Here is a 25142-nt window from a genome sequence, read left to right as displayed (position 1 = left end):
CTCAACTAACACTATGCTAACTGAATAACATGGAATCTCCCCAAAAAGGTGAAAAAAAATGACTCCCTTCCTACTGAAAAAACAAGCCATATTTTTACCTACCGTTTTTAACATGTTGGGATAACACCAAGCTTAAAAGAGTCCATCTTTCTGAGAAGTAAGGTTCAGAAGATACTGTGGATTCCAAGTCTTTGTTACAAAGATGCTCTGCCAAGGTTACCAATTTCTCTCCAAGGATATCTCCTTTGAGCCAAGCTGTTACTAAAGCATGATTATCTGAACTAGAGCATGCCTAAAACCATAAAAATTGTAGTAAAGATTAGGATCAAGATTAAAAAAACAAAGTGTACCTGCCCAAAATATTACCTACACCTTAGTACCTCCCTTCATCAGCATGGACCCAACTTTATCCCCCACTCCTCCTCCTCAAGTGCTAAGAAAGCTGGTATCTTCCCTACTCCCCACTAAGTCTCGCTTATGTACACTTCCATGCTTTGTTCATGCTAGCTTCCCAACCATAAATATTCCCTCTCTCTTTTATTTATCAAAATTACATCCATTACTATATTCAGTATAAATCCCACCTGCTTTGTGAAGTCTCCCATAACAGCCCATACTCATCACTGCTTTTCTCTGAATTTCTAGAGCAAATAATGTTTCATCTGTGTGTGTCTTGTTTCCAATGAAACTGTAAGTTCCTTGAGAGCAGAGACTGTCTTAAACTTCTTTGATACCTGCTATCAACACTGTAGATATGTTCAATGAATAATGAATGGATGAACTTTAAAGACAGATTTTAAAATGCTCTACAAATATTAAATTGTTGTTCATTAATTTTTGTTAAAATTAAAGAATAATTAACATATAACAGCGGCAAATTACTTCAATATGAACAATGGGACTTATTATTTGCCCAAATTTTATGAAATAGTTACTGAAGCCAGATATCTGACAGCAACTGGTTTATTTTCAGGTGGTGGGGAAGGCAAGGAAAAAAACTGTAAATCCACCCCCAAAAGCATGGTGATCCATGTTCCCAGAGCTTCTTTTGGTATAAGGGCTGAGAAGAAAGGAATTTGCAACCTGGTTCATTTCAAAGCAATCTGGAAAAAAAAAATCCAAATGCAGATTGGGTAGTGTCTGAAAAACTATTTTATCTCCTTATTTAAAATATTGTAGGTAACAAGAGCTTTTATTTTAGCCCAAGCTTTATCACTATTCTGGCTTTATGACGTTATACAAAGCTCTTAATCAACCTGGACCTATTTCTTAATGAAAAAAAATGAACATTAACTTAGACAATCTCTAAGGTCCTCTCCAGTTACAAAATTCAGGTTTGTTTTTAAAGAAGTTGGCTTTAGGACTCTGCTCATAAAGTATGAAGTTGCATAAAAACATAAGAAAAACTAGAATCTAGATGGCTATTAATATTGGCTTTCCTAAGATAGCTTACCAAATAAAACCTCTCTATGGAATTCTATAGAATCCAGAAAGTAAACTCCTGAATAAAAAGTCTCTCAGGTTATCAAGACCTGAAGTCCAACTCCTCAATGTTTTAACACTTTCACAGAAAGAACCTGACCAGAGGATAGGGAAGCTAGTTAGGCATGAAGTACAGAGGCAAACACTGGCTATGAACTCCCAAACCCTGCTGAAGCCTTCCAAACAGACATATCTGAACTATGTGGCAGCGACCTCCCTAAGTTGGACACAGATGTATCAACCTTCTCTTATCAAATTATTAACTACTTTTGCTCTGATTTTAGACTTTTCCAGCAGCTTTATCATAATTTGGCTTTTCATGTAGCCTGCCTATAGAGAAAGAGGTAATGGATAAAGTAATTCAAATGGTGTCCTGATAAATTATATTTCTCATTGAAAAACAGTAAATCAATACTCAGTGTTTACTTTGTAAAAAATAAACTGTTGGGGGAAATGGGGAGTTTTTGCTTAATGGGTATAGAGTTTCAATGTTGCAAGGTGAAAAAGTACTAGAGATAAGTTGCACAATAATGTAAATATTAACACTTAACACTTCTAATATTCACTTAATATTAATACTTCTAACACTACTAACCTGTACTTAGAAATGGTTAAAGATGATAGAGTTTATGTGTCTTTTTACCGTAATTTTAAAACACAGGAAAAAAGAAAAATTTTTGTAAACTAGAGTTATGTATGTAAAATTTTAAAATAATGGAAAAATGCTTTTAAAAAAGGAAAACTTTTAGGTAACTAGTCATAATATTTCTTTGGTTGGAAAAGTGTTACATTATATAATTTACAACTTCATTAGGAAAAAATACTTAAGTCATTTAGAGTATTTTCTAAATTGTTTATGTTCCTTGACTTCTTTTTATTATTCTCATCACCAATTTTCTTCCTTAGTCAAATGGCAAGTAAATAAAAGTGGGAAGACTTTAGTTTGCCTGTAGAGTAATCTAGGGCAAAACAAACAATTTACTTGTGCGTTCTACTTAAAGCTAGAAACACTCAATCCATCTCTACAGATGAAGAAATAACTAGGGTAACAGAGAAAATCTTAGCTTAAAATATAAACTAAGATAAAAGATAAAGCATTTAACTCTTCCTTTGTTACCCACTAGGGAAGAAACATTAGATTTTCAGGAATCTGCTCATTCTTCCCTGATATTCCTAACCAGAAAAATAATTCTATAGAAAGGTGAACACCGTTAAGTCTTCCCAAATTATGAGAAGAAAGTTACAATAATAAGGAAGTTCTTTAACAGAGACACCTGATCTCGTACTAGTACATGAATATGGCCGTTTTTTTTCCCCCCTACACCTATAAATACAGAAAAAGGAGAGTATCTCTAAGGTACCTTTTCAATGATCTGAAGAACAGAGTTCCATTTCAGCTCCACCTAAAAGAAGAAAAAGAGAAACAATCTGCTAGAACAAACAGTAACTGGTAAAACTGTTTACAAGTAAAGTGAGCGTGAAATCACTACAAAACTAAAATGCTTTTTAGCTAGTCCAACTTTAAAGACTGCAAGAACTTACCCTTTCATTACCAAGTTTTTGTCATCTTAACATATTTACTCTTCACTGGACAGCAACCCAGAAGTCTCACACACTTCTTAATCCCAATCAAGAAGATACTGTCGGCAAACTGACATTCATAGTCAAGAAACAATCCCAAATCACCCCCATCCGGGTCTCATTCTACTCACACGTTATCAGTGCACCAGTGTAAACCACTACAGTTTAGAGAGAACAGGAGCTTCCCAGGTGACTGGGCGGTAAAGAATCCACCTGCCAATGCAGGAGACACGGGTTCCGTCCCACCTAGGATTCCACACGCCGTGGAGCAACTAAGCCCTTGCCCCACAACTACTCAGCCTGGGCTCTAGAGCCTGGGCACCACAACTATTAGGCCCGTGAGCCACACCTACTGAAGCCCAAGTGCCTAGAGCCTGGGCACCACAACTATTAGGCCCGTGAGCCACACCTACTGAAGCCCAAGTGCCTAGAGCCTGTGCCCCTCAAGAGAAGCCGCTGCAGTGAGAAGCCCGCGCACCACTAGAGAGGAGCCCCCACTCGCCGCAACGAGAGAAAAGTCTGCACAGCAATGAGGACCCAGCACAGCCAAAAATAAATAAAAAAAATTTTTAAAGGTACAGAACAGTAATACCTCAATAAGATCATCCAGAATAGCTTTTCTTTCCACATTACTATCACAGCAACAGAGGGCACTGTACAGAATGTCCACCAGGAAACCGGCATCCTTCCTTTGATCTTCATTTAGCCAACCTGTTATTTTCTGGTATAGAAACTGTACCGCAGGATTTTTTTGTACAAGTTTGGCTATTTCAAGAGGCTTGCCTCTGACAGTGCTCTGTTTTTCATCACCTAGCAGCACTTTAAACACTTGGCTTGATGAAAACGAGTTGAGCAGGGTGGAAAGAAACCTGAGATGTTGCTCCGACTTCTGTTCATTGACGTAATTAATGCTCATCTCTGCCAGTTTACAGACTAAGTCTTCCAAAGGTTTTTTCCTCAGCGGGGATATACAGTTGGAGCAACTCGGAGAGACAGAAGGTTCAGCCATTAACTCAGAGCCTTCACTGTTCTCTCCCTCTGAGGAGACACATTTTTCATTCTCCTTATTATTTTCAGGCATCTCATCAGCAAACCTAACCTTACCAACTTTTTTTTTATTCAACTTCAAGGAGCTCTTCGGCTTTTGAAGGACCTGCAATAGGTTAGAAACACCCAAAACTGACTTAACGTCAGCTTCTGGCTCATTGATTTTCTCAACACAGATCTCTGATAGTTTTTCCCAGAAATTCAGCAGCACTTTCTCCAAGTTGCGGGCTGTTTTATCATCTTTTTCCAAATCGGCTCTGGCTTCCCAGGAACTTAAAGTTTCTGCTAAATGGTTAAATAGCTGCCCATCTTGCAACTTTGGGTCTTTGAGAACTGCATCAATAAAAGGAATCAACTGAAAGAGAGGGCAGAAATATAAAAGTTCACTTTTCAAGAGAAATAAAATTTGAACCTTATTTGTAAAGCATTATAAATTTTCTTATTTAATAACTGAAAAACATGATTTTCCCCCCAAATTCTGACAAGAGTTAAGTTGAACTGGAAAATAATTTTCACATCATTCAAGGAGCCTAATGATTTCACTGTTTCTCCCGTGAATTACTTTTTATGATATAACTGACCAAGATTATTGGTCCTCAACAACTAACGGTTTTCTTTGTATCTTCTGAATTTACTCAAGTTTTTTGCTTTTCTCTGAACCAATATGAAAGAAATATAGGACCCACAGAATTCAGAATGCTTTCTCTTAAATTACAAAGGTAAGGAAAATTAAATATCTGAGATCAACTAGAACTGGGCTTCTATAATCACAGTAATTAATTTCCTGCCTTAAGGAACCTTATTCCAGAACCTGCTCTTATCACTAGTCCTAAAAGCTAAGCACAATTATTCACAAAAGGATAGATGTACTACATATTTTAGAAGGAACAAGATGATTATTATATAACTTAAACTAAAACAGAAAAGACCGAAAATCACATCTTCTAAATTGTTTTGCATTTCAACTCTCTAAAACAGGGTTTGCACAACCAGACAATAACTAGTCCTTGGACATTATGGTATCATGCTAGTAACTAATAATACAGAAATTTTTATTTATCTGGTGTCAGTAATACATATTACTGTATAAAAATTTGCAAATCATAAAAATGAAATCTTTACAAGGAAGGCTAATTAATAAAAATGACAGAAACACAATGAGCTTGATTCTTTCCACATAGTGTGCAAAGGCACTGATGAGCTTTACAACATAAATACCTGATCATTGACGAGCATCTCTTCTATCGCTTCCTCCCCTAAGTTTTGTTGCATTATAAAACGTAAGCATTCAAAAAAAGCAGATATCACTGCTGAGCACTCTGAAAAGCTGGTTTTGGTTCTTTCTGTTGATAGCCTAAGAAATAATAAATACGTGTGGCTTATTCTTTCATGAAAAAGAAAATAAGCAATTCAAAAACACCAAACTAAAGACATGGAAAACGATCTCTAAAAAATAAAATTCTTAAATGCAAAACTAAGGCCAACCAATCAAAATACAGCCCAACTAGAATATAAACTTGAAAAATTGAAAAAAAGCATATTTTAAAAAATAGGTCAACAGAAGATAACATTTATTTTCTATTCATGAACGAACCCACCTGCAAATTTCAAAGAGAAGACTTAACCAAATAAAGATAGTAGTGTCGTGAAAAAAAATTTTTTAATCATTAATAAAACTGGGTATCTTTTACTAATTTCAATAAATACACTGAAATGACATTTTAAGTGCGAGTTTAAAGAGCTATTATATTTAAGTTAATGGAAAACCCATCACCAGTTGATTTTCTGCATCTGGGCATTTGTATTTATCAATACACTAAAAAAAAGGGTCATTGACAAAGAGCCTATTCCACCTAAACAGTCTTACAATACTTTACCTCACTTTCTGCTATAGTCTATCACTGCAGACTTGAAAGCACCACAAAAAAGAATTCCAGTTGTTAACTGTCTGAAAACTTTATAAGTGTTTAATGAACAGCAAAACAATTTAAGAAAATTTAAGTATGACAACAACTACGTCATTCTGTCCATTTATAAAAATAAGAAAAAAAATCTATTCGGCTTTTAAGGTCAAGAATTTAAATTCCTGGGGCTTCGCTGGTGGCTCAGTGGTAAAGAATCTACCTGTCAATGCAGGAGACACAAATTCGATCCCTGATCCAGGAAGACCCCACATGTCGCAGAGCAATTGTACGCCACAACTACTGAGCCCACGTGCTACAACTACTGAAGCTGGTGCTCCCTAGAGCCCAGGCTCCGCAAGGAGAGAAGCCACTGCAACAAGAAACCCATGCACCACGACTAGAGAGGAGCCCCACAACCAGAGAGAAGCCCAAGCAGCAGTGAAGACCCAGCACAGCCAAAACTAACTATAAATAAAATTATTTAAAAGCACACACACACACAAAACTTAAATTCCTTACCCTGCAACTAGGGAGGTGAGAAAATTCTTGAAGAAATCCAACTTTGGATCTGTAATGGACTGAGGGAGTTTGCTGATGAAGGGCAGAAGATAAGGATATATGACAGTAGCCAGACCCCGACCTCCTTCACGAACCACAGCTGACAGCTTGGGAAACACACTTTTTTTTGCATTTACATGAAGCCAACAGTCCTTAAAAAAAAAAAAAAGATTATAATGGTAATTAGACATCATAAACATAGAGAAAAGAAAAAAAAAGATTTAAAAAAATTATAATAAAAAAAGATTATAATGATAATTTTAAAAAAATTATAATGGTAATTAGGGAGCATAAACTAGAGAAAAGACACAAAGACTCTCAAAAATAAAATTCAAGTATTTTACCTAAAGGGGGCAAAAAAAAATCTCACTACAAACTAAAAATTTGAAATTATAAGAAATTTATTACATATGGTAACCAAGTATCCAACATGCTTCCAGGACAATATGCATCAAAAATAATTATTTAACTTGAAAGATGCCTAAAAGAGCTGCTTTCTAAAAGTGACAGCAATTATTGTTGTTGTTTAGTCTCTAAGTTGTGTCCAACTCTTGTGACACCATGGACTGTCGCACAACAGGCTGCCCCGTCCCTCACTATCGCCTAGAGTCTTACATGTAAGATTCAGATATGTTGACTTCATTAAGCCGTATAAGAATTGATATTGACTAAACTGAAAGCTGGGCTGGAAGAAGCACAAGCTGGAATCAAGATTGCCGGGAGAAATATCATTAACCTCAGATACGCAGATGACACCACCCTTATGGCAGAAAGTGAAGAGGAACTAAAAAGCCTCTTGATGAAAGTGAAAGTGGAGAGTGAAAAAGTTGGCTTAAAGCTCAACATTCAGAAAACGAAGATCATGGCGTCTGGTCCCACCACTTCATGGGAAATAGATGGGGAAACAGTGGAAACAGTGTCAGACTTTATTTTGGGGGGCTCCAAAATCACTGCAGATGGTGATTACAGCCATGAAATTAAAAGACGCTTACTCCTTAGAAGGAAAGTTATGACCAACCTAGATAGTATATTCAAAAGCAGAGACATTACTTTGCCAACAAAAGTTCGTCTAGTCAAGGCTATGGTTTTTCCAGTGGTCATGTATGGATGTGAGAGTTGGACTGGGAAGAAAGCTGAGCACAGAAGAATTGATGCTTTTGAATTGCGGTGTTGGAGAAGACTCTTGAGAGTCCCATGTCCTGCAAGGAGATCCAACCAGTCCATTCTGAAGGAGATCAGCCCTGGGTGTTCTTTGGAAGGAATGATGCTAAAGCTGAAACTCCAGTACTTTGGCCACCTCATGCGAAGAGCTGACTCATTGGAAAAGAGTCTGATGCAGGGAGGGATTGGAGGCAGGAGGAAAAGGGGATGACAGAGGATAAGATGGCTGGATGGCATCACCGACTCGATGGCTGTGAGTCTGCGTGAACTCCGGGAGATGGTGATGGACAGGGAGGCCTGGCATGCTACAATTCATGGGGTTTCGAAGAGTCGGACATGACTGAGTGAATGAACTGAACTGAACTGAAAGTAAAATAAAAACTCTATTTCATTTTATAGTCAGTTTAAGATTTATACCAAGTTTTGGATTAAAGTATTTGATGTCCAAGAAAGCATTTTTCTAGCAAGTTTTAAAAATTATAACCTGATAGGCTCTCTTGCACAGTATGTAAGGCTTCTAAAACACAATTAAAGGAACTTCCCCGGTGGTCCAGTGGCTAAGACTCCATGCTCCCAATGCCAAGGACCCAGGGTCCCATCCCTGGTCAGGGGACTAGATCCCACAAGAGGCAACTAAGAGTTCACGTGCCTCAACTCAAGATCCCAACTAAAAGACCTCACATACTGCAACTGCAGATCCTGCGCGCACAACAAAGGTCAAAGATCCTGCATGCTGCAACCAAGACCCAGTGCAGCCAAACAACTATATGAAAAAAAAAATACAATTAAGAAGATAAGTATTTCCGGATATACTAAACGTACCTCTCTTAACTTACCTCAACAGTTGTAAGTGTATAAAGTACAGCTTCCCAGAGAGCTGGGCATACAACAGGGTCACTGTCATCGATGCTAAGAAGAACAGACGGGCTCACTTTGGAAGCTTCATCTTTCATCAACTGTGGAATACGCTGGCACAAAGCAGAAACCAACTCAAAATAGGCTGAGCGGATCTGAAAGAAAAAGTGGAAAGCTGACTTAAAGTCTAGAAAAGATATGACGAAACTTTTTTTTATTTACGGCCATGGCAGGTAGGTTATTTATACTAACCTTCCGTATATAAAACTAAAAGGGTTGGAAAAAACTTTTTAAGAATCTTAACATTAAAAAAAAAACCTTAAGGATACCACATGGCTAAAAAGACATTAGGATTTACCAAGCCAAAATTGAAGGCACAAAGAATCCAACTTTCTTCTTCTTTGGCTTAAGCAAATAGAAGTCTTCTCCAGTCTCAGGAGCCTTCATTTGGGGACTCATATCATACTAATATACTAGTCAGCACAAAGTTGAATACAGCCAAACAAAAGATACTATGAGCTACTATGAGCATAAACAAAAGATAACACAGAGACCTGAGACTTTAAAGTTTAGAATTATCTGTCAGTTACAAACTTCCTAGCAACAACCTTTGTTACATTTAAAGAAAGGAAAGTTTAAAGAAATTTGAAGGGAAAAGGATCTTAGAAAAAGCACAGCAGATCTGGAAAAGAACCAAGTACAATTTTTAAACTGAAAGTAAATACACAAATAAATAAGAGCACAGTTCGTAGTTTAAGAGCATTATGCCACCACCACTTCTATTCAACATAGTACTGAGGACATAATAAATACAGAGGAAAAAGGGGGGCAGGGGGAAGAACTGGAAAGTAACCCGTTACTATCTATAATCATAGCAAAATAGTAGGCTATAAAAATATTAAAAAAATAATTTAAAGGCAAGAGTTGCTGGATACAAAATTAACAAAAGCACAGCATTCCTATACAACAGTAGAAACAAAACAGAATGTGGAATTAAAAATAAATTCACAATAGTAACAAAAACCACATTCAGTATGCAGCATATTATAAAATATTATTCCAGGATGCCAAGGGCCTTATATAACCTAAAGAATTCTGAAAAAGAAGAGCAAAGTTGGAGGGTTTCAAGACTTACCATAAAACAATAATAAGAGTATGGTATTGGTATAAAGACAGGCATAAGATGTAATGGGAGAAGAGCCCCAGATTAAAATCCCACACATATGTTCAATTTAATTTTGACAAAGAACAGGGCTGGGGTGGGGGGAAGCAGGGAGTTAGTAGTCTTTCAACAAATAGATACCTATACAAAAATAAATCTGACTCTCACCTTTATGCCTACACAAAAATTAACTCTAAATGGACCTAAACTATAAAACTTCTAGAAGAAAATATTAAAAAATCTTTGTAACTTTCAAGTAGTCAAAGATTCTTTACATAAGACATTAGAAGTATGAAGTATAAAAGAAAAAAATTGATAAAAGGACTTCAAAATCATCTACTCTACAGAAACCATGAAAAAAGTGAAAAGGCAAGCTATATACTAGAAGAAAACAGTCATGATGTTTTATCTGACATCATACTTGTATACAGGATAAAAAAAGCACATTCATAACTCAAAAATAAAGACCAAAAACCGAACTTAAATAGGCAAAAGAATATGGAATAGTGAAATAGTGAAACTGATACATCGATCTTCCTGGAAAGAACTACAGACTCTATGAACCAGACCCAAAAAACTATCTGAGGACTCTGAGGACTGAAATACACATTTTGGAGGAGGCGACATCACTTGGGAGGAAGCAGTCCACACAGACTGAGTCCCCATTTTGTTCAGCTTTGCCCTGAAGGTGGCTACAGTCACCAGCACAGAGGCACAGGGGCAGCTACAGCTGCCTGAATCCTTCTGGGTGGAGGAACTGAAGGAACTAGGAAAAGGAGCCCAGGGTAACCAAGGCGGCAAGAGAGTGGCAGGGAACTACAGAGAGAAGACAACCCCCTCATTCTGAGTTTAAACAGCCCGAATATACAGCTGACACTTGAACCATGCCCACTGCAGGCATGAGTTTGAGTCTGCTGTTTGAGTCTGACCAAGTTGACTGCCCACTAACACAAACATATCAACACCCTTTGGAGCAATGTAAAATAATCCTGTCTCCAAAACATAATATTCCAGGTGGTAATCTAAATATTTATAACCAAGATAAAATCTAACATCACTCAACATACAAAAGCCAAGAAAATGTGATCCCATCTCAAAGCATAAGATAATTAACTGATGCCAATCACAAGATGATCCCGATGTTATTATGAAGACATGGACTTTAAAGCAGCTATTATAACTATACTCAGCAAGGTAAAGGAAACTATAACAATGAACAGAAAAACACGAGACAAATGTCATTATACATCTGTCCAAACCTACAGAACACACAGCATCAACATGAACCCTAATATAAATGGATAATAATGATGTATTAACGTAGGTTCATCAGTTGTGAAAAAAAAAAAAAAGGTTTCACTCTGGTAAGGGGATGTTGATAATGGGGGAAACTATGTATGTGAGGGTCAGGAGGTACATTTGAAATATCTGCACTTTTTCCTCAATTTTGCTGTGAACCTAAAACTGCTCTTTAAGTATAAAATTTCATCAAAGAAACAATATACAAAAACCAAGTAGAAATTTTAGGTATAAAAGATACAACATATTAAATTTAAAATTAGCAAAAGGGTTAAAGAGACACTTCAGAAAAAAAGGAGGTGGGGGGAATTCCCTGGCAGTCCAGTGGTAAGGACTCAGCACTTTCACTGCAGGGGCCTGGGTTTGATCTCTGGTTACAGAACTAAGACTCTGCTTTCCCACTTGCCAAACGATATAGCCAAAAAATAAAAATAAAAAAAGATATACAATGGCCAATAAGCACATTAAAAGATGTTCAATATCATTAACCCTGCTGCTACTGCTAAGTCGCTTCAGTCGTGTCCAACTCTGTGCGACCCCAGAGACGGCAGCCCACCAGGCTCCCCTGTCCCTGGGATTCTCCAGGCAAGAACACTGGAGTGGGTTGCCATTTCCTTCTCCAATGCATGAAAGTGAAAAGTGAAAGTGAAGTCACTCAGTCGTGTCTGACTCCTAGCGACCCCATGGACTGCAGCCTACCAGGCTACTCCGTCCATGGGATTTTCCAGGCAAGAGTACTGGAGTGGGGTGCCACTGCCTTCTCCACATTAACCCTGAGGGAAATGCAAATTAAAACCACAATGAAAAGTCTACTCCAGAGGTCAGCAAACATTTTCTTTAAAGAGCCAGAAAAGAAACATTTAAAACTGTGCAAACCATATGGTCTCTGTTACTACTTTGCTCTGCCACGGTAGCATAAAGCAGCCACAAACAATACAAAAACGATTCACAAAAACAGGGCAGCTGTACCAGATTTTGATCCATGAGCTGTAAGTTGCTGATCCCTGATCCCACATCTGAGAGAATGACTTAAAACAACAGGCAATATCAAAGTAAGGAGATAGAACTAAATACCTCATACACTGCTGATTAGAGTGGAAACAGTACAACCACTTTGAAATACTGATACAAGCAACAACAAAGAATCTTCAAAACATTATGCTGAGCAAAAGAAGCCAGATACAGGGAACTCCCTGGTGGTATAGTGGTTAGGACTCCAAGTCCTCACTGCCAAGGGCCCAGGTTCAATCCCTGGGCGGGGGAACTAAAATCCAACAAGCTGTGTGGCATGGCCAAAAAAACCCCCAGCCAAATACAAAGTAATAAATAATAATTTTTAAAAATTTTTTTAAGTGAGAAAGGACTTCATAAGGCAAAACCAGTGGTTTTGATTACATCGAAATTAAGATTTATAAATAAGAGAGGACACATGAAAGGTAACAGAATGGGAGATAATTTACAATGCCTGTAAGTGACAAAAGGACTAATACTGAAAATACACAAGGAACTCCTGTAGAAGAAGAAAAAGAGAATTCTAGTAGAAAAAAAAGGGAAAAAGATATGAACAAGTAGTTTATAGAAGAAACACAAACATTTCAAAAACTTATGAAGAGATGGTAAGTCACCAGTTAGCAGAGTAATTAAAATTAAAGACAGCTTCATTTGATACTGATAAAAAAAAATTAGAAGTTGAATGATGCCCAGCCCTGGCTACAATATAAGATACATATTAACAGTATTCATCACGTATTGCTGGTTGAGCCTAGAGCAATGCAGCCCATCAGGTGAGTACTCTGATGCTACTTCAGCAAATTAACTATGTATATACTCTCTGACCCAGCAATTCAAAAATTAAGAGGATTTCAGAAAAAGAAATTCTCACAGATCCGGGGATACATGAATGAAGATGCTAACTGCTGCCTCATTTGTGGGAGCAGGGAGTCCAAGGCAACCAGGGTGTCTATCACTGGGGAAGTGAACAGGTATAAAATGGAACAAATGCAAACTTGTGAATACTACCCATCAGTGAGAAGCCATGGGCTAACTATACAAATACAGGAATATGAAACAGTTCAGTACTTTAAAAAAATTGCTAAGTAAAAAGCAATAAACGAGATGAAATATAACACAGAAATCGTTCATGTGAATTAAAAACACATAGGTTGGGACATGCCTAACAAAGAAAATTAGATAAACGTCATTCAGGCATGAATGCTGTGTGGGAGTTCAAAGTTAGCGAACTAACAATAGATGTTAATTAAGGTGTCTTTAAACAGACAGACATAAAATAAGGTAATGTACTGACCGATTACCAAAACTGTTGTGATCAGAGACTCACAGGAACCCTAAGAGCAATGCTTCCGTATTTAGGGTTTGTGCATGTCACAGAATGTAATTATCATAAACAATGAGACACCTACACACGCAAAAGCACAGAGATTAATCACATTTAGAATGGTCAGCTGGTGGAGGTGGAGAATGGAGAAAGACAAAAAGGAAAAAACAAATATATTAAATGAAAAAGCCTTACACACACACACATACAAGTTTTAAGGTGCCATGAACAGAGGAAGACGATGACTCAACTCTGCATCTGAGGTCCAAATAACTAAGTAAAAAAATGAAAATACAATTAACATTCTAGTAAAAGAGGCAATTCAGTCCCAGCACAAAAATGTGTTTGCAGAGTTTTAAACATAAACAATGAACATTAAGCATAAATAAAAACTAACAAGATCAGGGAGAAAAAGGAATCAGAGAAATGTCTTAAAACCAAAAGTTTAAGATACCTGAGGTATACTGTGTTTTCCATACTTCCAAAACTTATTCTGTGATAAAAGAGACTTAAATTTCTCCTCCAGAGAGTCAAGCTCATTCTCAGGTAACAGGCAAAGCAATTTCTTTAATGCCAATAAGGAACAAGTTACGACTCGGTAGAATTTAGCATCTCTCTCTTCCTCTGGAACAGTTCTTAATGTAAAAAGAAAATAAATATACATAAGGATTGAGGATAAGACAAGCTACATATGCAGCACTTCTATTTTAAATGTTTTATTGCTGAATATCTACCAAAGTTACTTTATTTCTATATTCATTCTCCCTGTGTCAAACCCTCACACAAAATACAAATACACATACAATTTTAATCACATATTTTTTGAATAATACCGGGTTAAAGTAGCTGAAAAGGAGTGGCCTGATATAAGTGTATATGTATACATCACTCTCAGCAGCAGTTAACTGGATGTTTCTGGAGAATAAATAATACGGCATCTAAGACTGTTTTCCCTTACAGACTTTTAATAGCTGGATTAAAACACAAGAGTAAAAAGCAAATGGAACTTCTTAGTATTCTTTAAATAGAACTATTCACAGTTCTTCAGTTATTTTCATCCAGACCTTAAAATGATTTGCTATGACTGTCAAAAGGCAAACATGGGGAAAAAAAAAAAAATCTAAAAACATCTCTTCGTAAAAGAACCAAATGTGTGAGTTCCCAGATAATTCAAATTAAATAGAGGGACAACTTGCAAGTAAAAACACTTAAAATTGCACCTGGCAAATAGTATTGCATTATGGCAAATAGTATTGCATTAAATATCTTCATCTCTACATTCCAAATCCTTTTTTTTTTTAAGAATCCCTTTTTACAATGTCACATTGAAATTATCCCCTTGTTACCTAATAGTACAACAAAGTTTCACTTAACCTGAGTCACATAGACACAATACAACTTACTGTGGGTCACTGAGGGTATCAGGTGTTTCTTTGATAAGATGATCCTGTAGTACCTACAGGGGGGGATTGAGATCTTATTGAACTGTCAATGGTGAAGAGACAAGAGTAAAAACTACATCTTACCTAAAAGTTCTTAATCCTCTTCCTCACAAAAGAAGCAAAACTAAAAGGTCTGAATTTCACCAATTTTTTCCCCTTACTAATTCCCAAGGTTGGCAGCTGTTAGGGTAAAGGATAGGGTACTTCTTTCAAACATCTCTAGTTTCTTCCAAGAGGACTTTCTCCCTAAATAGTCTTGTCGTCTTGCTTTTTCATTCCTCTTTGCACGCAGCAGTGAAGTGAAAGGACGCCTGATTAGCAGGTCTGGGACAGAATCAGGCTCTGCTTCCCTCGCCCTGCTTTTTTGAGCACCTCCCTCCTCACAGGGAAGAACACACACCGTGTCCTGCTCCATCACAGAGGAAGGCCGAAGGTTCCAATTGAAATGCAGAGGAAGGCTGCTTATTTCTGGGGTGGAGTTCGAGCAAGTCCACTGCTCCAGTATCAGTCTTACCAGCAATAACAATAGCCGCTAAATTTACTGAGCTTTTCCACCCACCTTGCATCCCATGCATTAATTAAATGAATCCTCACAGCAACTCAGTTAAGTACCCACTTTAACAGATAAGGAAATGGAGGCACAGACACTTGCTGATGGCCAAACACCCCAGCTAATGGCAGAGAGGGATGGGACCCAGTGGCGTGAGCCAGAGCCCATGACCTCTGCCAGACACTATGACATTTTAATCTCATTTGTCTTACTCCTCTCTAATAAAATGATTCTGAACGTAGAAAAGTTCAAACCGGTATCTGTATAGCTGTGACACGGCCAATTAAAGGTGAAATAATACAGGAACTAATCCACATATTCAATGATCAGTTATCCAATCATAACATAGCCAAGAAGGAAAAAAATCTATGAAGAACCAAATTAATTGTCTCAAAACTCATTTTCTAAAACTCTTAAAGTGTCCAAACTCATGACACTTCACTCTCATAACATTTATGCTTGATATTTTAAATAAACCCATGATTCCTAACTTACAGTTGGGTCAGAGAACTCCCTTTGAGACTATGATTAAAGCTACAAACCCTCATCCTAAAAAAAGGACTTTGGTCCCCAGAAAAATAAACAATGGAAGAACCAAGAATCTAAATAAGGAGCTAGAATGCATGTGTGTGCCTGTGTAAAGATATGCTGGGTGAAAAGATCAGATATGTATGTAATAAAGGATCGTGAAGAATCCTGCAGGCCAAGAAAAGCAATTTCAATTTGTAAGGGTAATGGGAACTACAGAAAGGCTGATTAATTTAAAGAAGGCAGGAAGGGAAGGAGGGAGGGAGGGAGGTAAGGAGAGGGGGGATGTTTAAGCAGGATTATACAGGGGTGCTAAACAAGAGTACTAAAGAGGGGAATGAATGAAAGCATGATTTTTTTTTTAAACCTCATCTCTCCTCAATGGACTCACAGCTCACTTATTCTTACTTCTTGCTATAAAACTAACAAGTCTGGAATTTACTTTTTCTAGTTCATATATTAGGAATGGCAAATGAGGAAAAAAATGAAAAAATGACAGTATTACACACAAACTGGAAGTCACAAAAGCTATGGCCAATATCAATTTGGTAAAGGTGTTGGCCAAGTGTTGGAGAAATGTATACCTGTTAAGGGGAGTATAAATTTGGATGGCCTTTTGAAGGGCAATTTATCCATATCTATAAAAATTGTAAACGTTCTTATCCTTTGACCCAACATATTGAATTACTAGAAGTTCTGGTAACTCCCATCCTTACTGGGTATGAAGAGATCTATTCAAAAATGTTCACTGAAGCAGTGTTCGTTACCATAAAAAACTGGGGGAAAACCCCAAATGTATACTAATATAAAGATGTTCAATAAACTGTAGTATTAATACAAAGGATTATCAGGATGAAATATATCTGTATACGTGTATTGATTTGAAAATATGGGAGAAAAAAAAGTTTAGATTTAATTTTTAGATGGACTGTTTTTTTAGTTTTATATTACAAAGCACATACCTCAAGTTTTTTAGACATGGTAAGTTAGATATTAAAATAAAGAAGGAAAAACCTAAATAATTTAAGAGTGATCCAATCCGAAAAGTTTATTATGTTTAAAAAGCCAAAATGGTCAATTTTGTTATACACCATTTAAAAAAGGCAGTCTTCCACTGAAAATGTTTTCATTTCTCATTCCTTCACAATGCTAGGTGAAAGAGGTGCCTTTCTAATATGCCTCATATCCCTTAAATACTTTAAAAATTAGATATGGAATGGTTCCTAGGACTTACACTTGTGATTTCATCCTTACAAAATGCTATGGCTTCAGGTTGCTTGCTCGGAGGGAAAGCTGCTTCAAAGGCATCTTTTGCTGCAGAGGCAGCTGGTGTGTAAGTATCACACTGAGCCATCAGCCAATAACCCATTAAACTTTTTAAATAAGGAGCCAAGTGTTTCTTTACTTTAAGGATAAGTTTTTCAAAAGCTTGCTGTGTGGCTTCTCGAACCCGGCGGTCATGATCCTATTGAAAACACAGTAAGGTTTAAAACAGTTCTAACCCATAAAAACAAATACAGACATTTCTGGGTATGCTATGAACACCCATTAATAAGAATTCACCTATGTGCAGAGCTAAAGGAAAATCCATAATTACATAGAAAAATTGATTAATTCTTCCTTTTTCCCAATGAGATAAAAAGAACTACATTCAAGATGGAGTCAAGGCTACTTCTGGGATAATGAAGCAATTCATTCTCATTCTTTCGTATACAAAGAAATTACATTGTTAAAATTTGTTGCTATTTAGTCACTAAGTCGCCTCCAACTCTTTTGCACCCTGTGGACTGTAGCCAGCTACTCTCCTCTGTCCTTGGGATTTCCCAAGCATGAATACTGGAGAAGGCTGCCATTTCCTTCTCCAGGGGATCTTTCAGACCCAGAGACGGAATCTGAGTCTCCTTCATTAGCAGGCAGATTCTTTACTGCTGAGCCACCAGAGAAGCCCTGCCAAAATCTACTATCACTTAAAAGTGTCTAGGGGGGCTTCCCTGATAGCTCAGTTGGTAAAGAATCCGCCTGCAATGCAGAAGACCCCAGTTTGTTTCCCGGGTTGGGAAGATCCCCCAGAGAAGGGAAAGGCTACCCACTCTAGTATTCTGGCCTGGAGAATTCCATGGACTGTATAGTCCATAGGGTCTCAAAGAGTTGGACATGACTTACATTTTCACTTTTCAAAAGTATCCAGGTAATTCTACAGTAACGACCTATTTTCTGAAAACACATACTCCTTTGCACAACCTACATAATCTAATCATACTGTATGATTGTATAACCACACTGACATAACAGTCCATAACCCTCAGCAAAAATGAATCATATAAATTTGACAGTCCTCATAACTTCAAACAAAAACAAAACATCAACACAACAGAAATAAAATAGGAAAGTCTGAATACTTACAAGTGAAATTTTGCAGAAAATTCTTGGCCAGTATGGAAGAACCCCTTTTACAATTTCTGTGTCTCTCTCTGTACACATGGTTCCAAATTCCTGCATAGCCTAAAAGTAAAGTATTAAAATCATTAGCCAATGAATCAACAGCCATAATATTAAATATTGATTATATTTCTAGTTTTTAAAATTGCAGAAATCTTTTATGTAACATGAGAATACTTTGTTCCTGTTTGTGCCATATAATACTAATCTTAAGAGTTCCATCACAGATTACTACAGAAGAAACTTTCTTTTTATTTCCCTCTTTTTAAAAAATACAAAGCATATACAAACAAAAAAACCCATTTACAATTATAGGGTCAAAATTACATTATCCAATAGGAAAAAATGCAAAGGCAGAATTCCAAAGTGATTCTAAAAAGTGCAAAACAACAAATTAATTTATAATCCAGAAGACAAGTATAAAATGTATCAGAAAAAAAGTACAATTGTAGAAGTATTTATTAGTGGTAAATGATTTCACTGTTCTTTATATAACATATGCTAATGATGGGTATTCCCTGGCGGTTCAGTGGTTAGGACTCCACGCTTCAAACACAGGAGTCACAGGTTAGATCTCTTGTTGTGCAATCTGGCCGGGGAGGGGGGGGGGGGGGGACCAATGACATCTTAACAAAAAGATTTTCTTGATCATTTTAATGAAAACAAAACTTGCTTTTAGTTTTGTTGTGACATCTTTCTTAGAAAGTTTCCGCAGCACCATTCGGAAATCAGAATCCACAAGACTGTCTATTTCTTCAGCTCCTTGAATAGCAGGAACATAGCCTAGGTCACTGTGAAATGTTCCAAAACCAATAAATCCAGGCACTGTTCCCTGTTCCTTGGCAAGGAGTTCTGCAGCTCGGCCACTGTTTGAAGGCTGGTGAGAGAGTAGGGAGAAAAACAGTCAGAGTTCAGGAAGAGTTCAAAATTTAACTTTGAGTTCTTTAGAATAATTCCCTGACAATTCCCACAAGGAAGCAAACTCATTTGAGGACATTCTTCCCCTAGCCTATGCCTCTATTGTAATATTCCCCAAAGATGAATACTTCTGTCACAAACACTTAATGATCCTAGGAGCTATTTCTCAGTATCCTAAACATCAGAACAATGTTTTTTAAGTTATGACTACAAGCCATTAGGGGCTTTCCAGATGGCTCAGTGGGTCAAGGATCCACCTGCAATACAGGAGACATGGGCAGATGTCAGTATGATCCCTGCATTAGGAAGATCCCCTGGAGAAGGGCATGGCAACCCACTCCAGTTTTCTTGTCTGAAGAATCCCATGGACAGAGGAGCCTGGTGGGCTATAGTCCATAGGGTCATAAAGAGTCAGAAACACTAAAGTGACTGAGCATGCACACACACACAAGTCATTAGAGGTTCCTGATATCAACTTAACAGCCTGTAGGTCATTTTAAAGAAATAGAACAAAATTTAAAATATCAGAATACATCACATGTGGTAAGAATAAGTACTGTCTTATGGAATTTTTTGTTTCAAATTTTTTTATAAATAGTATATATACACATATATGTGTGCTGTGTACTGATGCAAAATTAAGTCTTAAATGGATTGTATCTTTTAATTCATTCACTCATTCAAGAAATTACTAAGCAACTATCACAAGACAAGTCTAATGACAGCAACTTCTAGACCAAGAGTTCCCTGTGGGCAGACACACTCATTTCCACACACTAACGCCTAGCCTAATGGGCTAAAATGGTTACAAACTACATTAGTTATGGACATAAAAATAAATACAGTGGTCAGGATATAAGATACATTCTTTTGTTTTGAATGATAGTCAGTGGTTTGTTGGAAGGTACATAATATGGTAGCTTCCAGTAGGATTCTTTGTGACAGATACAGAAAATACCTAAACTGTTGAAAGAAATTAATGTATTCACTGTCATCTAATAAGAAAATGCCTCAGTTCAATGTCCAGGATGACATTACAACCCATCTAAACTCAAGTTTATTCTCTGTAAGAATGTCTGAAAATACAAATGTGTGATTTAGTTTGCTGATACCTAGCAAAACTGTGTTTGGGAAACTCTTTTATCAAGAAATTATCATCTAGACTACTTTCTGAACTGAAATGAATGACCAGAAATGAAAACGATGGACTCATTTTTTCCCCCCAAAACAGAATCATTTAAGACTAATTTCCAAAAATGTTTTCTATTTTGAGACTTTACTAAAATGAACGAACATTATTCAGTCCACCTTTCTCAATACTGATATATGAATAAAGAGCTACAGAGGACTTAAGCATCCACCTGCCAGCGCAGGGACATGCATTCAAGCCCTGGTCCCGGAAAAGCCCACATGCTGCAAGGACACCACGCCTATGTGCCACCACTGGCACTGCAGTGAGAAGTCCACCCAGGAGAACTGGGAAAAGCTCGTGTGTAGCAACGAAGACCCAGCACTTTGTTTTTAGAAAACAAAAGTAATTTATATTTTAAAGGACCTACAAAGGAAGTCAGTGAAGTATAATTCTTTTTTTTTTTTTGAAGTATAATTCTGAAAACCAACAGTGATGACACTAAGACATTGGAATTTTCTATATAATCTCATGAGTGAAGTTTCATTGCGAAACAGAATAACGAAATAGTATAAAAAGCTGAAGGAGTCAAGGCTGAACTGACCTTAAGATCAGAGCTGACAGTGCAGAAGAAAAGGTATCAGATTTCTAGTTTCAAAAATAACAAACTATTCTTAACTAATTATATCTTTTTCAAGGTCTACTTCGAATTTAAAATGTAGTTACTGTTTCTCATTACTTTCTCCATTGTGGATTAGCTACTTGTACCCACAGTTCAAAAATTAAGAACTTGGATTCTATTTCTGGCAGTTAATTTTCTTATACCACACCTACTTCATTCTTTGGTGCCCGGCTTCTAGAGGCATTTGAGGTGGCAACCCTGAGTCTACAGTTTAAAGACCAAATTCAGGATGACTTTCAAGATTTTCACCACCTGGACTCAACCTCTCCAGTCACCTTCCTGACACTCTTTTCTTCCCTCGTCCCATTACCCTCCTCCCCTCTCTTAATTTTGTTCCCACCATGTGTGTTCCAGACCCAAATTCACTACAAAGGTCCCTGCATATGTTATGCCTTTTCACAATTTGATCTTTTTTTTTCTTAACAGCAAACTTTTTTAAAAAATTCATTTTTATTGGAGTATAGTTGATTTACAATGTTTTGCTATTTTCAGGTATACAGCAAAGGGAATCAGTTATTCAGTTCAGTTGCTCAGTCAGGTCTGACTCTTTGAGACCCCAAGGACTGCAGCACGCCAGGCTTTCCTGTCCATCACCAACTCCCGGAGCGTTCTCAAACTCATGTCCATCAAGTTGGTGATGCCATCTATCTCATGCTCTGTCGTCCGTCCCCTTCTCCTCCTCCCTTCAATCTTTCCCAGCATCAGGGTTTTTTCAAATGAGTCAGTTCTTCGGATCAGGTGGCCAAACTATTGGAGCTTCGGCTTCAGCATCAGTCCTTCCAATGAATATTCAGGACTGATTTCCTTGAGGATTGACTGGTTTGATCTCCTTGCAGTCTAAGGGTTTCTCAAGAGTCTTCTCCAATACCACAATTCAAAAGCATCGATTCTTCGGCATTCAGCTTTCTTTATGGTCCAACTCTCACATCCATACATGACTACTAGAAAAAACATAGCTTTGACTCAACTCTTCGCGACTTGATGGACTGTAGCCTGCCAGGCTTCTCCATACATGGGATTTTCCAGACAAGCATACTGGAGTGGGTTGCCATTTCCTTCTCCAGGGGATCTTCCTGACTTAGGGATCAAACCCAGGTCATCTGAATTGCAGGCAGACTCTTTACCTTCTGAGCCACCAGGGAAGGTGGCTTAAAATGACGTAACAGTACTAAATCATTACTTAGGGTGAAGTCATGAAAACATAACGTTTTCAAACTACCAAAATAATAATTGATTTCAGGAAGAATCATCAAAGGATGCTCAAAACCATTAAGTGATATTCTGTAAGAGGTTAGTCCCAATCTCAAACTACCTTTCCACAGATTATTTGTTGACAGTCAGTGGAAAAAGAAACTTATACAATGAACATCAGCTTAATCAAGTGATTTAACATACACCACCCATAATGGGACAGGCAGGTACCATGTGTCTCCATGGTGTGAAAAGCACTAAGAAAGACACATCACCAAAGAAGTATTTCTGTCAAAAACTGTTTAACCTGAATCTAATTATGAGGAACAATTAGACAAATCTAAGTTAAGCAAGTCAATTGCCTACATTCTGCCAAATTGTTCATGCTATAAAAGAATGCTCCTCCAAAAAACAAACAAAAAAAAAGGCACTAAGAGACTGCCTAGATCTAAATGGAATGAATAATCCTTCAATGGATCGCCAATGTTTTTAAAAGTGTTGTATCTAAAATAAAAGTTATAGAGAACAATACTGAGATGACTACAGAAATGTGAAAATAATATTGTATATTATTAGATAATACTATTATGAAAGTGAAAGTGAAGCCGCTTAGTCGTGTCCGACTCTTTGTGACTCCGTGGACTGTAGCCCACCAGGCTCCTCCGTCCATGGGATTCTCCAGGCAAGAATACTGGAGTGGGTTGCCATTTCCTTCTCCAGGGGATCTTCCCCACCCAGGGATCAAACCCAGGTCTCCTGCATTGCAGGCAGACGCTTTAACCTCTGAGCCACCAGGGAAGCCCCCACCATATGGTTAGGCAAAATACATATATTTAGAAAGAGAAAGCAAACGTGACCAGATTACCAACTGGTTTGTGTGTGTGTCTTAAGCTACTTCAGCTGTGTCCGAATCTTTGTAACCCTTGGACTGCAGTCCGCCAGGCTCCCCTGTTCATGGGATTACAGGCCGGAATACTGGAGTGGGTTGCCATGCCTTCCTCCAGGGGATCTTCTGTACCCAGAAATCAAACCCGCATCTCTTGTGGCTCCTGCATTGGCAGGCCGGTTCTTTACCACCAGTGCCACCTGGGAAGCCCTACCAATTGGTATTTCTAGGTAAAGAATTTATGAGTTGTTGCTCCAATATTCTTGCAACTTTTCCTCATATTTGGAATACTTCAAAACTAAACATTGAGAAAAATTTTTAAATAAAAAATTAAAATTAAATTAGGATGCAAGTAAAGTATTTAAAAGAGTACTGATACAGCCTAGTTACGGTTATTATTGTTGATATTATTAACCGCGAAAGAAAACTGACAGATCTAAGAAAACCGTGGTACTGAAATCACTAGAACTGGATCAGAAAGAAGCATCTTCATGAAATTAGACTGTACCATTAAAAATCTAAAGTACCATAAAAAAAATCTTTATTAAAAATACACCATTATGACATTCTCAGTCTTGTATGCTTAGTCCACACTGGGGTTTAAACAAGCATTTAGTGAACTTCTGCTATATGCCAGTCCTTGTTCTAGGTCCCAAAGATAATAGATAGCCGCAGATAAAAACACCTACCTTCATAAAATAGTTATATCCTATACTAATATTCTAACCAAGCAAGACAGTAAATGAAGCAGGGCAATCAACAAATAGAATGTTAGAAGTCAGATATGCAATGGGATAAAATAAAGCAGGAAAAAAGAACAGGGAGCGGTGGGTGGAGGGGTGGTGGAGGGGAAGGCTACAACTGAAAATAGGGTGATCATGGGAGACCTCACTGAGATGTCTCGGGCAAAATTTGGAGCCACCTAACAAAAAGAGAGTCGGGAGCCTGCCATGCAAGGTCAAGGTTCGGGAAGAGATCAGTTTGGCCTGATGGAGTGAGAGACAAGGAAGCTGAAGATGGGGTCGGAGATGCAAAGGGGCCGGAGCAGAGCCCATATCGTGTATATACATCATCGTAAGAGCTTTGCCTATACCCTGATGGATGTGGGGAGCCACAGATTTTTGAGGGAAGGAGCGACGTGATCAGAGACTCCGTGCACTCCAGGCTCACCTTAACTATCTCCCACTCCACTCCCTTGTTCACGATGCTACCCTCTGCTACCCTAGCCAGGTAACCTTCCAGGGGAAGCTGACCCTGAACCAATTCTTAACGAAAACGGGGAGGAGTGGGGGGTGGCTAGGAAGTGTGCTCAGCTGGGGACAGCTGGACACCGTAACATCTTTTCCCTCTGCTTAACATCCCCATTCTGCTCAGAGATATCCCACCCCGCCCGCAGGGACGCACACACAACAGAGAGGTCACACTGGACACGCAAACACATGCCAGTCCACAGTCGCGCTCAACACAATCTCCGGCCATGCGCCGGGCAGACAGAGCCAGTCGCAGCGATGAGAGAACTCCCGCGCCTGCACTCACCCTCAGATTCCCCTTGGTCCTCTGCTTGTTCTTCCCGCCCATGGTCGCGGTCTCAGCCGCTTTCACAGCCCGAAGCCCCCGGGTTGACACAGCCGGGCCACAACTTCCGGCCCCTGCCACCGGAACAGGGCTCACAGGAACAACCACCCCCAGCCCGCCCCTTCCGCCACCCACCCCGCCCATCTCCAGCCCCACTTCCGCCCCCACCTCCAGCGGCTTCCGGGACCATCCGCTGCGGGAAACGTCACACTTGGAGCCACGCCCATCCGAGTGACGTAACTCCTGCTTAGTAGGAAGCCACGCCTTGGAGACCCAAGGCGCCAAATGCTGCTTTTCTCGCTTTGCTAAGGCAGCATTTGTTCCTTCCTTAGCGATAGGAGAATTTCTAAAATTCCTGCACCTGTCCCCACCTCCTCTGATTCTAGCCAGTTCTGCATTTAATTTTCCTTTCTCTTAT

General features: G+C 38.3%; 1 protein-coding gene across 1 annotated transcript in view; it reads right to left on the bottom strand.

Moving 5' to 3' along the window:
* Positions 1–24838, bottom strand: part of LTN1 (listerin E3 ubiquitin protein ligase 1) — a 57447-nt gene extending 32609 nt beyond the window's left edge. The window contains exons 1-12 of the mRNA XM_069578351.1: positions 24686–24838; positions 19017–19220; positions 18308–18406; positions 17139–17369; positions 14788–14840; positions 13839–14019; positions 8570–8743; positions 6534–6724; positions 5329–5464; positions 3656–4465; positions 2844–2885; positions 103–292 (exon numbers count right to left, since the gene is read on the bottom strand). Coding sequence (XP_069434452.1) covers positions 103–292; positions 2844–2885; positions 3656–4465; positions 5329–5464; positions 6534–6724; positions 8570–8743; positions 13839–14019; positions 14788–14840; positions 17139–17369; positions 18308–18406; positions 19017–19220; positions 24686–24727 — 2353 coding nt within the window. The 5' untranslated portion in view covers positions 24728–24838. The remainder of the gene's footprint in view (positions 1–102; positions 293–2843; positions 2886–3655; positions 4466–5328; positions 5465–6533; positions 6725–8569; positions 8744–13838; positions 14020–14787; positions 14841–17138; positions 17370–18307; positions 18407–19016; positions 19221–24685) is intronic.
* Between the last annotated feature and the right edge of the window lie 304 nt (positions 24839–25142).

This window comes from Ovis canadensis, chromosome 1, assembly GCF_042477335.2.
Source record: "Ovis canadensis isolate MfBH-ARS-UI-01 breed Bighorn chromosome 1, ARS-UI_OviCan_v2, whole genome shotgun sequence".
NCBI lineage: Eukaryota > Metazoa > Chordata > Mammalia > Artiodactyla > Bovidae > Ovis > Ovis canadensis.
Note: the sequence above shows the minus strand (reverse complement) of the source record. Positions and strands in the feature narration are given on the sequence as shown.